The following is a 14,218-nucleotide window of genomic DNA, read 5'->3' as shown; positions in this document are numbered from 1 at the left end:
ACAGTATGATTTACATGAACGTTCCATGTGCTTTCCATGCACAGGTTGAACACCATGTGTGCATCCATGAGAGCACCAGGCAACATGTGATACAGCTCAAATCACCGATTTCACCCAAACTTAGCATAAATGTTGAGTATGGTGAGCTATTCACCGTGGCAAAACATTAGCTCGAAATATTTTATTCCCTTGGAGTTATGGCACCTTTTGCAAAATTGGCCATTTTTCCCTAATTTATGCATATTTAATTAGCTGACTTTGAATGACCAGGTCCACAAGAAAAAAAGACTTCTGAAAATAAAATTCACTGCAATATATTTTGTGGTTATTAGGCTTTAAGTAAAATAATTTACTTCAACCGTCCGATTTGATTTCTTCTCCTAAAACAGTGGTTTTGAAAGGTACACATTTCGTACTGCTGGAAATAGCCTTCAATTAGTGCCAAGTATCTCCCATGAGCAACACCTTATATACATTATTCTTACTTGGCTAATGAAATCAATCATTTAACTTCACAAAAATGACACAAAATGTTTGGGGACCAATATATTTTATTCGTACTGAGGAACTTAACACACGTGACGATTTCTTGCTATTTCATCAAAATTCACCGAAACACAGAAGCCATTTATTTACTCAATTTGGCACAAAATTGGTACAAAATAGCTAATCAAGCTTAAATATATCGATAACAATCAAAATATTGGCGACCAAAAGGCACCTAGGGCATTTTTCGGAGCATTTTCAGAGCCGTATAAGCTTCTTAATTCAGCAATGTTGTGATAGCAAATGTAAATACAACAGCAAAAGATTTTCTTCACAAGCTCGCTTAATCCAACATCTAGGCACATCAAAGTTAAGAAACAAGAAAGTAATGCTACATACATGCCACTTATCGACACTTAGATGCTTTCTTCTGAAAATTTTGTCCTTCCTTCAGTGCTGCATTTCGAAAAATTTTTCCTCTGCAGCTTGATGTGTGTACCGCAATGTGATGCTGAGCGAGCTCTATGGTGCTTACCATTCGTTGGAGAGAACCGGATGTAATCATTGCCAGAAATCGGGGACATTTCGCGCCTGTGATTAATTGTCAGCGGCATCTCATTTTCAAAATGGCGGACAAAAACAATCGCAGTCAGGGAAAACGTGTCCCCTTCGATATTTTAAATAATTTGAGCTCTAAGGATCTGTTTTACGAAGAAAAATCGAGATGAACATCAGACATGTCTGTCTCCTAAAGCAAGGTCCAATTTCTTTATAAATTGTCTCTAAAAATAGTCCAATTTACAGATCTTTGAAGACTTTCATGTTTTGCGCCTGCATTTTCTGCCAGGCACTCGTCAGTGAGGAACTAGAAACTAGCATTTAAAAGCGAAGGCACTGGGGAAGAGCTTAAAACAAAATGGCGAACGTTTGTGGCCTTCAGATCGTCTTTAGAAAGATATTTTCGACGTTTTTTTGCCACTTCGTACGGAATACATTGGCTCAAGATGGCGTCTAATGGCCACTTAATTCTTCAGTTTTACAGCAGTTTGGGAAGTATCTTGCTCACACTATGTGACTCTTTTTACGAAAGATTTTGAACCATCAAACTCTGCTGTATTCATGATGAGGCCATGTAAAGTGACTTGTTCGAGGGTTGATCTTCAAATCACCGAGGATTTTGCCGTGGTTTTACTATTTTTAAAGACAATGTATGAAGAAAGAGCGTAGAAGAAGTGTAAGATAAGAGACATCTCGGGAAGTAAGTAGAATATTGTTTTTTTACTTGTTTTCAAGTTAGATGCTTTGCAAAATCGACCTAGAACTTATATCGAGGTCGAGCTAAGGTATCGGTAAGCTCGTAATTGTTTTATTTTTTTAATTATATAGCCGTCAGTAAATCCTATATTGTCAGCACAGCTATTTTTCCTTAATTTCTGGGAACTGTCCAATTTGGGATTAAATTTGGATAGTTTCAATTAGGACTTTTAGGTAAAATTCACAATCTGTCCAATTTAAGAAAAATTTGGACAGTTTCGTCTCAGCCAATCAAATCGAAGAAAACACAACATGTGACGGATATTAGCCAATTAGCACAAAGCATAGCGTCAGCGCTGTAAACTGGTCGCATTGTGAGTCGACAATGGCGGAATTTTATAGAGCAAGTTTGCTACGTTTTTCTATTCCTTTTGAGCTTTTCAGCAATAGAAACAACAAAGAGAAATTTTCTACGTTGTCAGCAGAGGAGCTAGCTACACTAAGAAGCAAAAACCAAGAGCAAAACACCTCCAATAGTACAAAACTTGGGTGAACGTAAGTGCACCGAAGCGAAGCAAGAAATCTGTCAGATATTCATCGCCATGAGGCATGAGCTAGATGCAATTCTTTGTCGTTTTTTGCTGAAATTCGAAAAGAAAAGACGGCGATGAAGTACGAACGATATAGTGGAAAGGAGTATGTCACATTCAAGAAGTTGTTAAGCTCTTCGGACACTTTGTTTACGACTTTCATTGATTGATGCAGTGTTTTCACTCACTTTGTAGCAAGCTTCGCAAACTCAGGTGAATAAAATTGCACTGTTTTGTTTAAGTTTTATTTGTGAAGACAATGCTCTGAGTGAGTTGCATGTGCTGTGTTATGCCTACTATTGTTGAATGCTTTTCCCGTTCTGGACTTAAGTTTATTGTTTATGCTGGATTGACTGACTACAAGCTATATAATTAATATGTAACCGGACTACATGCTTGTCCAATTTTGGAAATAATTAGATTCAAAAAATTCCTCTGACAGCCAAATTGGACTCGGCCTACGGCCTCGTCCAATTTTGGCTGCCCTCGGAATTTTTTTCATCAAATTATTTCCAAATTGGACAGCATGTAGTCCAATTACGTATACAAAAAATTTGATTTCCCATACATTTCCTTACACGATTTCGGCGCCATTGATGATGTACTGCGCAAGCGCGTGCGCCATTTTGTCCCCGATTTCTGGCAATGGACCACTGAAAAATGGAAAGGTTTTTTTTTTTCCAAAATTAGCAAACTAACAGAAATATATGTCGCTTACCATTTGTAGTTCAGTTTCCTGTTATTTCTTTTTGTTGGTTAGAACTGGGAAACCTTGCAATCCGAACGGAGTTTCCGGAAAAATTACTGTTCAGTAAAAGAGTTGCATGCAGGGCAACGGTGAACCTAGAACAGGTATATGTAACGAGGAAATCAAAATGTCAACGTCTCCCAGTCACTTCCCAGACATTTTTGTTAAAAATTCCCTTCCCCTGGGGAAAGAAAGTTATTAATACAGCACATAACGATAACATGCTTTGATGAAATTCCTTTACCTAATGAAGAACTTTGTGGGATCTTAAAAAGGAGAGAGGGTACAAATTCAGTCTCCAAGCTGCCAAAAATTAATATAACAGTAAGACTATTTAACCCTTTCAGTGCTAAGTTTCTCTAAAAACCGGGGGTGGTTAAAGTGAATTTTTGGTGAGCACTACGATCCTGAATTTCCCTTAACTTTGCTTAAAACGCACTTTTCCACAATACAGCAAGGTTTTGATGAAGATTCCATGGAAAAATGTACAAAATTGTACTTTGGCGCATGCGCATAAGCCAATTTTTTATGTTTGCGAAATCGTTTCCATTGTTTTTTTGTTTTTTTTTTCTTGCTCCTTTTCCTTTCGTTCTTCTCGGCTTTGTTATTCCACTTCTTTCTGGTGTATCCCTCCTTCCTTTAGACCAAAAACGTTTTGATTAAGACATTGGTAAACCCTGAACAAAGGACGTCGATCTTTTTATTTTACAGGTGTTTTGGCCTGTTTAAGCACCGATTTTGCACCAAAGAGTGATTGACTTTTTCTCGATTAGCTCTGTCAGGATGCGACCGATACGCGAAATGAAAAGTCAATAGGTATTTGAAAAGGTCAAACCTAGCTCTATCAGATGGTTATCACTAGAATCTGCTGACTATCAAATTGATGACGTCACAAGTGGTTCATTGACTGCTCCTCCAAATGTCGACTTTAGCAGTTAAAGAGTTAAACAGAAGGAACAGGTTGACACAGGTCATGCAAACAACCTGACAACCGCCATGTCGTCGAATGTCCACACTTGCCCCCTCCCTTACCTCCCAAAAAACACAGAAACAACAAAAAATAATGAGCATACTCGCTTTAACTGATATAAGATGAAAGAACTGGCTGATTTTTAATGGTTTCCGACATTTCAGAGACTACCCGTATTTATTCAATTAAGCGCCCAACCTCGAATAAGCCCCAACCTAGCAGATCGAATAAGCGCCCACCTTGAAGGTAGAAAAAGTTAATAAGCGCCCACAGGTTCTTAACAGGTTCTTATTTGTAAAATTGATTTAAAATGTTTACTTTTGGGAAAATATGATATGATTAGAGCTTTATTTTGACATAAACACTATGCGGTATGCAAATTTGATACAAGAATTAAAAAAGGTCGAACACCAGTAAAATCTCTATAACAGCATTAAAATCTTTCTTCAGAAATAAGAACCCAATTAGCTTAAATTTGCGTTAATAACTCTTTACGTAAGAACCTGCTTAGGCTATCTAAAAAAACAATAAGTTCTTACTCGCGGGTTTGTACTCTATTTTTCAGAAACTTTAAATGAACAGTGAAATTTTTTTGTTACAAAAATAACCTACTTTTCGCTGAAAATCGTGAAAATTTAATAAGCACTCAGCCTCGAATAAGCGCCCACTCTCAAGGTTCAAAAATTTAATAAGCACTCCGGGCGCGAAATCGAATAAATTCGGAACTTACAATGATGAAAACGAACATTCGTGGAGGAAAAGCAAATAATATAAAAAAAAAACACGCGTTTGGTCACGCGTGAGTGAACGAGTCGTACCGCTGACTGAAACGGCAGGCTCAAAGGTAGAAATCCAAGATGGCGGGGGACAGCGACTGTTTATTTCCCGTTAAATTTATATCATGTAAACTGGCTGAGAGAACTGTCCCTCCGTGAACTTTGAACAGCTCTTTGAATGACTTTATTGACAACCTGTTACAACTTTCACGAAGTATGAACCACGATGGATTGGCTGAGTTCAGCGCGCCTTAAAGCAACAGTACACATGCCAACTGAGATCGAAGTGCAGCATTGAAGGAAGGACAAAATCTTTAGTAGAAAGCATCTAAGTGTCGATAAGTGGCATGTATGTAGCATTACTTTCTTGTTTCTTAACTTTGATGTGCCTAGATGTTGGATTGAGCGAGCTTGTGAAGAAAATCTTTTGCTGTTGTATTTACATTTGCTATCACAACATTGCCGAATTAAGAAGCTTATACCCGTACGAAAATTAACACTGAGAAGCGAGCCAAAATTGGGTCTTAATTATTCGACCAAAATCGGGTCGCAATGAACCAAAATTGGGCCTTAAAAATTACAACCTAAAATGAACCAAAACTAGCCAAAATAAAACCTAAATTCTTGAACCTCATTGTCAGCATAACTGGAGCCAAAAATGGAACATAAATCCTATGAAGCTAAACAAGGCCTAAAATTGGACGTAAATTACGCTGTAAAAATATGGCTGAATGGAAGCACGAGACACCAAGCTAAGCGTGCCGCTTCGGGCTTCACCACGCTATAAAACAGTACAAAATTACAGCAAGCTTTTTCTTAAACGACACATTTTATTCCAGGTTCATTTAAAATGGATCATGACAAATCAGGAATCCCCCAATGTATATGTAGCATTCTGATAAAAAGTAAATTGTACAATACTGCAGACTGTGCATATACATGTAATATTTAAATTACAAACGAACCTGTGGAGGGGCATAATATCTTTGTCTGTTTAATCAATGAAACAAATCATTTACCGATCGTTTATATACCGTCCATTGCTTCTAGCCATGAACAGCTACAAGGTGCAAAGTTTGAAAGGAAATATTGTACGCAAGTTCCGTTTACGCGTACTTGACAAGTATTAACCTCGGCAATCTGTAAATTACTGACAGTGCTCACCTCGATCGATCTGCCGCTGTTTTCCTTCGCAAAACTACATTATAGAGCTGGAAGAAGCCAAGACCCAACTTGTGTTGTGGAGTTCACAACTAAAACATCTTCACACTGGAGCTGGTCACAACAAAATACATCCCAACGGCCTAGCCAGCGTAGCTTGGTGTTCTAGTCAGTCGGGGAGAGCGAGAAATCACGCGCGCGAGCAAAGCGACGGCGGGGTCGACTGAAAACGTACGTTCCATAAACTTCTGCGTTTGGTGAAAGGAAAATGCTACATTCTTGCAAAACTTGGTAATAAAAAAACTAAATGAATCTTTTCCCTCGATTATTGTATCCCTCAAAAAATTAAATATTGTACTCTTTACCACAGAATTTCCTGCTCAAGTAAAGATCAACCGTTGAAATTGTTTAGTGTTCAATTCTGTAACATGAGCAGGCGGCAAACCATAAACAATGTACCCACTGTCACAAGTAACCAATTACATCGCGTATTTGTCTCCAGGGAATTTGAGGATTACATTCCATAATGCATTATTGCCACGTACACTGTATTGCGAACGAGAAAATAGGTTTCTTTATCTTTTAACTTTATCACTGGAGATAAGAATCCATGCTGCGCATTTTTTGTTGCGATTGTTAACTTTTATACGAGCAACATTCAACGAACATTATTCAAATTGCACATGATTTATCAGGGATTTACTAGCCGTTTTTAAAGCACGGTTTTTCTCAGTCTTTCTGCAGTGGTGAGTACAAAATTAAATGACAGATTTGTTGTGATCAGAAAACCACTTTTCTAGCTGCTTTCCGAAACTGTTGTTTGTTTGTTTCATCCAGCCGCAACATAAAAATCGTTGGCAATGTATTTGAGCGCCTACTTCACAGCCATTCAATGGTCTGACAAACAGCTGCAGCACAGAAGACTTTCAACCTAAATTACGGCGAAAATATTTTTGCTTCGTTCGAGGCTCATTAACACAACCAAATTTGCAACTTTAAGAAAATTGGGTTGCTTTATGGCCCTACCTTGTGAGGTTGACAGCCTAAAAGTCAACCTAAATTTCTTTGCCTCAGGCTGTTTGGTTCACTTTGGTCGCCCTTAAGGCTCTCTGTGCACATTTAAGGCCTTAATTGGGCCTTATTTTGGTTCATTAGGGCCACAGAATTTCGTACGGGTATGGCTCTGAAAAGGCTCTGAAAAATGCCCTAGGTCGTGCCTTTTCTTCGCCAATATTTTGATTGTTATCGATAGATTTATGCTTGATTAGCTATTTTGTACCAATTTTGTGCCAAATTGACTAAATAAATGGCGTCTGTGTTTCGGTGAATTTTGATAAAATAGCAAGAAATCGTTAAGTCACGTGTGTTTAGTTCCTCAGTACTTGTGCCATTTTTGTGAAGTTAAATTATGGATTTCATTAGCCATGTAAGAATAATGTATATAAGTTGTTGCTCATGGGAGATATTTGGCACTAATTGAAGGCTATTTCCAGCAGAACGAAATGTGTACCTTCCAAAAGACTGTTTGAGGAAAAGAAATCAAATCGGACGGTTGAAGTAAATTAGTTTACTTAAAGCCTAATAACCACAGAATATGATGCAGTGAATTTTATTTTCAGAAGTCTTTTTTTCTTGTGGAACTGGTCATTCAAAGTCAGTTAATTAAATATGCATAAATTAGTGAAAAATGGCCAATTTTGCAAAAGGTGCCATAACTCCAAGGGAATAAAATATTTTGAGCTAATGTTTTGCCAAGATGAATAGCTCACCATATCCAACATTTATGCTAAGTTTGGGCGAAATCGGTGATTTGAGCTGTATCACCTATTGCCTGTTTCTGCCCTGTTCTCTCACGGACACACTCTTAATTATGTCTACGTATCAATTGGGTACGAGGGATCAACTGATTGATGTCCCTTTACTTTTCTAGGGAAGTGCAAGTGTAGCCGATGTTTCTGATATCTTCAAGAAAAATAATGCCTGCCTCGCTTACTGTACACCAGGCACTGTATAGACTGTATAGAAGAGGTGAACTTACATTTTATTTTGTATCTACTTCTAGAATGCATAAGGCCACTCGGCATGGAAGATGGTGCAATTTCAGACGATAAAATTACTGCATCTACTGAATACAGTAACGGTCACCGCGCCATCCAAGGCAGACTGAACTTTCCAGAAAGTAACCTAGCAGGAGCTTGGGGAGCTGCCAGAAATGATATAAATCAATGGCTGCAGATATATCTGGGTAACAGATTCGCCAATGTAACAGGAATAGCGACCCAAGCAAGAGACAGGCACAGTCAGTGGGTAGAAACGTACAATCTGCAGTACGGTAACGATGAATTGAGCTTGAAATACTACAGTGAGCAGGGACAAAGTGCTATCAAGGTGAAGTAAGCTCAATATGAACCAAAGCAGTATTTTTATTATTGGTGTTTGCCTTCATGGCGATACCTGGTGTTTCCAAGTCACCTTTTTGCTCACCTCTATATTTTTTTTGTATAAATGAAGATATTTCGAATAGATTCGAATTACTTACTGATTGCCCAAAAAGATTTAAAAAGTGGTAAAATGCTTTATCCTTTATTAATATACAATCTTCGTTCACTGTCCAAAATCCACGCGTGCAATTGGTTAAATAGATCACGTGATTTTACTTTTCCTGTCGTCAGCAAACTCCGACAGTGGAGAATTGACAATAATGCACAAAAATTGTGCATTATTGAAAGTGTCTTCAGCTTCAAGGCTTGCAGAAGTGGAATAAAAATATATTCCTGAAATAATCAACGATCCAATACCAAACAAAATCGAAAAGAATAACAACTTGAAGCGCTTTCATGTTCAAAGGTAAACTGCAGCTTAATAAATACATTTTTGTGTACGGTTGACTTGCTTGTTGCTTGATTGTGAAAGCCTTCGACTTGCATTGAACAAGCTTCTCGCTGACTGTATTTATGAACGACCACAGCTGATGAACGATTTTATGGACCATTGTAAGCTTTAGTTTTAGTACGGCTTATTTGTGAATTTATATTATTGATCTTATCCCGTGAAACAATGTACTACTACACTTCTTATTTTAAAACATTATTGTTTGAAGTTCGTTAAGTCGATGATCGCTTGCAGTGTACTCAGATTGTATATTAAAAGGGTTAGGGTCTGTCCGTTCGTGTTTTGTTGACAAATACACGCACTTGCTGGCCTCACAATGAACTCGAAATTTTCAATACTGCCTCTTGCCTTTGGCCACGCCTCGTGCAGTATTGAAAATTTCTCGTTCATTGTGCGGCCAGCGCGTGCGTGTATTTGTCAAAAAAACACTCACAACAGTTTCTAACCCATAAACAGTGCTGCTTATCAGCAGTGGTATAACCAGTAAATAATTCAAAAAAGTTCGCATTAAATGAGTAGCAAGTGCCTTCAACAGTTCAAGTTACATACGTTTCGGGCTCAGCCCTTCATCAGTTGAAAGAGATTTTCTACTGATGAAGGGCTGAGCCCGAAACGTATGGAATTTTGAACTGTTTTTCAGGTCCTTACAACTCATCTAATAAGAACTTTTTTTTACTTTATACTTTTTCAAGTGCCACGCAGCACACGGACATTTATGTTTCCATTTATCATTTGTGGTTTAACTGGCCCCAATTGTTTAAGAGGTGGCCATGGATATCGCTATCCACCGGATAAATCACTATCCCAATCAGTGGCTAGCGCAGTATATTTTGTTAACTCTTATCCACTGCAAAGTGATTTATATGGTAGATAATGTTGTCCACCCCTCGAAAACCTGGGCCTAGGTGTGATATATGGGTAAATTGGCGGCCAATAGTACTCGTCCAATATATATTAGGGGCTTCACACTCTCTGGTTTTCTTACCTCTAGAATGCCAAACTTCGCTGCCGATTTTATCTCGATCTCGAGTGAAAGGGCTGCTGGTTTGCCATTGTGTATCTGTTACAATACAGTGTTACATTTTTCCAACGTTAAATAAAGTTACATTATTTACACAGACGTTTGATGGCAACACAGACTGGAAAAGTATTGTTTACCATGAACTTCAACCAGCAGTCATAGCACGCTTTATCCGTATTCGACCAGTAACTTGGTATGGACACATATCAATGAGAGTGGAGCTGTATGGCTGTATTGAAGGTAATGTAGAATAACTTTCCTTCTGTGAAAAATATGCAAGAACTTTATTTGTTAGCTATACTTTAATTTACAACTAAATTCAGAAGAAGTAATGGAAAAACGTTGTATGATTTTCAACACTTGCTTATCCACTTTTCCCCTTCGTGGACTGGATAAAGGCGAGAAGAAGCCTACCGCCTTACCCAAAAACCTTACCCAGTATTACCAAAAAAATTCACGTGGGACATTTCTAGGTTTTTTTTATACTCGACTGCTCTCTTTGAACTGTAGATCCTTGAGAAGACTGCTGAGGCAGTGCAACCATTTCTTGATGGTAGTCGTCTACGATTCAATTTTAATTCTACTCTTCTGTGTTGACAATAAATTGTTTATTGATTTTAATACAGATGAAGATGAATGCCAAAATGGATCACACAACTGCAGCGTGAACGCGCAATGCATAAACACGTTTGGCTCATTTAACTGTACTTGTCTTCAAGGTTACTTAGAAGATGATGTGCAGTGTTCCGGTACGTAGAATGCAAACTCATAAACTGGAGCTAGCCACTAACTCTCGATAACCTCAATTTCCACAAACCCGTTGTGAACACTACCACTTTTGTGTTTCTAAGGCTTGGGGAATTGTTGTGAGATGTTATTGTTTCATTTCGAGTAAATACGTTAGTTAACACTGTTAAGGGGAAATGACAAATGTATTTCATTTTAGTTGCTGTATGGATATGCTAAGCTTTGTGACTAGACCCCCTTATACACGAAGGGACTAAGGAGGCTAGTCGGTCAACAAAGGTTCAGTGCCACACATCTTATGTACATGTATTGTTTATTTGGAAGCTATATAGTGTAATGTCTGTCGTTTTACTGGTAACATAGAGCCTCTACCATGTCATAAATCTCTTGGAATGGAAGACGGTGGAGTCTCTGATGGACAAATCAGTGCCTCTTCGGAATTGGGTCCAAACCATACTGCTGTCCAGGGTAGACTTAACTTTTTGAAATCCGGAGTCAAAGAAGGAGCGTGGACTGCGGGTTCTAATGATGGCAATCAATGGCTGCAGATTTACCTTGGGAATCAAACTCTGATAACCGGCGTTGCAACACAGGGTAGAAGTGATGCATGCCATTGGCTTACCAAATATAATCTCAAGTACAGTGACTACAAAGTGAACTTCGCTTACTACACGGAACAAGATCGAAGCTCAAAAAAGGTAAAGTGAGCTCTACGCTCATTTTTTTGTCATGTTAGACGGACAATACCAAGATTAAGTGACACGTGTAAAGTATTTGAGTTAATAATTTATTCACCGAAGGAGAAGTGATTCTCGGCTAACACCTTGTTATAGGAAATAAACGCTCTAGTAAGTTAAGGTCTTTGAAATTAACGCGACTTAAATTGTAACATTCTGAATTCCACAAAACATCACAAGGAGGAACGACAACAAATCTAGCAATAAAAAAACAACAACTAGTGAACCACATACATCGTTATCATTGGTAAATTTCTCATACGCGTCATCAATGAGTTCGAAGATTGAAATTTGATAATATTTCTTTTGTAATAAATTACTAATCATAACGCGTAATGCGTTATTAATTTTACTTTAATTTTTCTAATAATTAATTTAGGAATTTGCCGGAAACACAGACCAGAACACTATAATTGTTTATCATGAACTTAAGCCACCAATCAAGGCACTTTACATCCGTTTCCGACCAGTTGCTTGGTATGTTGCCGTATCAATGAGGGTAGAGCTCTACGGATGTTTCCAAGGTATTCTAAAAAGGTTTTTTGTGCATGCGCACACGAGAAAGCAAAATATTTTCATGTCGTCACTTCAAGCATTTTGTTTTCGTATGAAGCGCGAGCTCTCAATTTGGCGACCTTCCTGGAGTTCACAACAGTATGATTTACATGAACGGTCCATATGCTCTCAATGCACAGGTTGAACTTGTGTCTACGTATCAATAGGGTACGAGGGATCAACTGATTGATGTCCCTTTACTTTTCTAGGGAAGTGCAAGTGTAGCCGATGTTTCTAATATCTAGCAAGGAAAATAATGTCTGCCTCGCTTACTGTACACCAGGCACTGTATAGACTGTATAGAAGAGGTGAACTCACATTTTTTTTATCTACATTTAGAATGTATAAGGCCACTCGGCATGGAAGACGGTGCAATTTCAGACGATAAGATTACTGCATCTACTGAATACAGTAACGGTCACCGCGCCATCCAAGGCAGACTGCACTTTCCAGCAAGTAACCTAGCAGGAGCTTGGGTAGCTGCCAGAAATGATATAAATCAATGGCTGCAGATATATCTGGGTAACAGACTGGCCAATATAACAGGAGTAGCGACCCAAGGAAGAGACAGGTATGGTCAGTGGCTAACAATGTACAATCTGCAGTACGGTAACGATGGATTGGACTTCCAATACTACAGTGAACAGGGATAAAGTGCTATCAAGGTGAAGTAAGCTCAGAATGAATCAAAGCAGTGTTTTTATTATTGGTGTTTGCCTTTTTGGCGATACCTGATGTTTCCAAGAAAGTTTTTTGCTCACTTTTACATGTTTATGTATAAATGAAGATATTCGAATAGAGTCGAATTACTTACTGATTGCCCAAATAGATTTAAAAAGATGGTAGCATGCTTTATCTGTCAACGGTGCTGCTTTCAAGCAGTGGTATTACTGCTACATAGTTAAAAAAATTCTCACTAAATGAATACTGAGTAAGTGCATCTAAAAGTTTAAAGTTCCATACGTTTTGGGCTCAGCCCTTCATCAGTTGAAATTGACTTTCCACTGATGAAGGGCTGAGCTCGAAAGGCACTTAAGGCACTTACTACTCATGTAGTAAGTGCAACGTAGCACACGGGAATTGTTTTTTTCCATTTATCATTTGCGGTATAACTGGCCCCAGTTTTTCAAGAGGTGGATATCGCTATCCACCGGATAAATCACTATCCCGATCAGTGTGTATCTCAGTATGTTTTGTTAACACTTATCCACTAGAAGGTGATTAATCCGGTAGATAATGTTTCTACCCATAGAACAACTGGGCCTAGGCCTGATGTAAATTGGCGGCCAATAGTACTCATCCATGATATAAGGGGCTTCCCACTCTCTGGTTTTCTTACCTCTAGAATGTCAAGGTTCGTTGCCGATTCTATCTCGATCTCGAGTGAAAGGGCTACTGGTTTGCCATTGTGTAACTGTGACATGTTTCGAACGTTAAACAAAGTTAAATTACTTACATAGGATTTCACTGGCAACACAGACTGGAAAAGTATTGTTTACCATGAACTTCAACCACCAATCATAGCACGCTTTATCCGTATTCGACCAGTAACTTGGTATGGACACATATCAATGAGAGCAGAGCTGTATGGCTGTATTGAAGGTAATGTAGAAAAAAAAAGTTATACAGCAACTTAGTGTGTTAGTTTGCAACTAAATCAAAGCGACAATTAAATTCTCATATGACTTTTAACACTTTCTTATCCACGTTTCCCTCTCGATGATGGAGACAGACCTAACCCCTTGCGCAGACAATTTCTATTTATTTGAGCTCGACTGCTCTCTCTTATCCTTGAGATGACTGTTATAGCAGTGCATCAGCATGTGACGGATTTAACTGGTCTACGATTTTATCATCATCATCATCATCATCATCATCGTAGTCGCCGTAGTCGTTGTCGTCATCATCATCATGGTCAATGTTTATTTATAAACGAAATCGTTTATAAAAGAATAGTAGGGCACGAAGTACCCAGTGTTGTGGTCTGGCCTTTGTGTGTAGTAAATAACAGTATGTGTACAGCGCATTTGAGCACATACTTGCTACTCATACATGCATTATCATTATCATATTCACATGTTACCGGTCTTCATAAGACATGTGAATTTAAGCCATTGTTCATTAAGTATGGAACTACTTAACTAAAAGTGTAAAAAAATAATAAAAGTGGATTCTTCAGTTGATAATGTTTTTTTTCTAAGCATTGAAATTTTAAGAATATTCCAACTGGGCAGCTGTCTTATCACCGAGGGGATCTTGTTCCACAGAAGAGATCCCCTGT

At 38.3% G+C, this 14,218-nt stretch overlaps 1 protein-coding gene across 1 annotated transcript; it reads left to right on the top strand.

Annotated features, from left to right (window-relative positions):
* Positions 1-1,265: 1,265 nt before the first annotated feature.
* LOC144636346 (lactadherin-like) lies at positions 1,266-13,509 on the top strand. Its single transcript, XM_078495532.1, has 8 exons — positions 1,266-1,744; positions 8,048-8,373; positions 9,997-10,138; positions 10,525-10,647; positions 11,009-11,343; positions 11,762-11,906; positions 12,277-12,602; positions 13,398-13,509. The coding sequence occupies exons 2-7, from the start codon at positions 8,068-8,070 to the stop codon at positions 12,588-12,590; spliced, it is 1,365 nt and encodes a 454-aa protein (XP_078351658.1). The 5' UTR covers positions 1,266-1,744; positions 8,048-8,067; the 3' UTR covers positions 12,591-12,602; positions 13,398-13,509.
* The last annotated feature ends 709 nt before the right edge of the window (positions 13,510-14,218 follow it).

The sequence above is a fragment of the Oculina patagonica genome, chromosome 13 (assembly GCF_052425735.1).
Source record: "Oculina patagonica isolate OP01 chromosome 13, crgOcupat, whole genome shotgun sequence".
NCBI lineage: Eukaryota > Metazoa > Cnidaria > Anthozoa > Scleractinia > Oculinidae > Oculina > Oculina patagonica.
The sequence above is the reverse complement of the archived record's forward strand: the minus strand, read 5'-3'. Positions and strand labels throughout refer to the sequence as shown.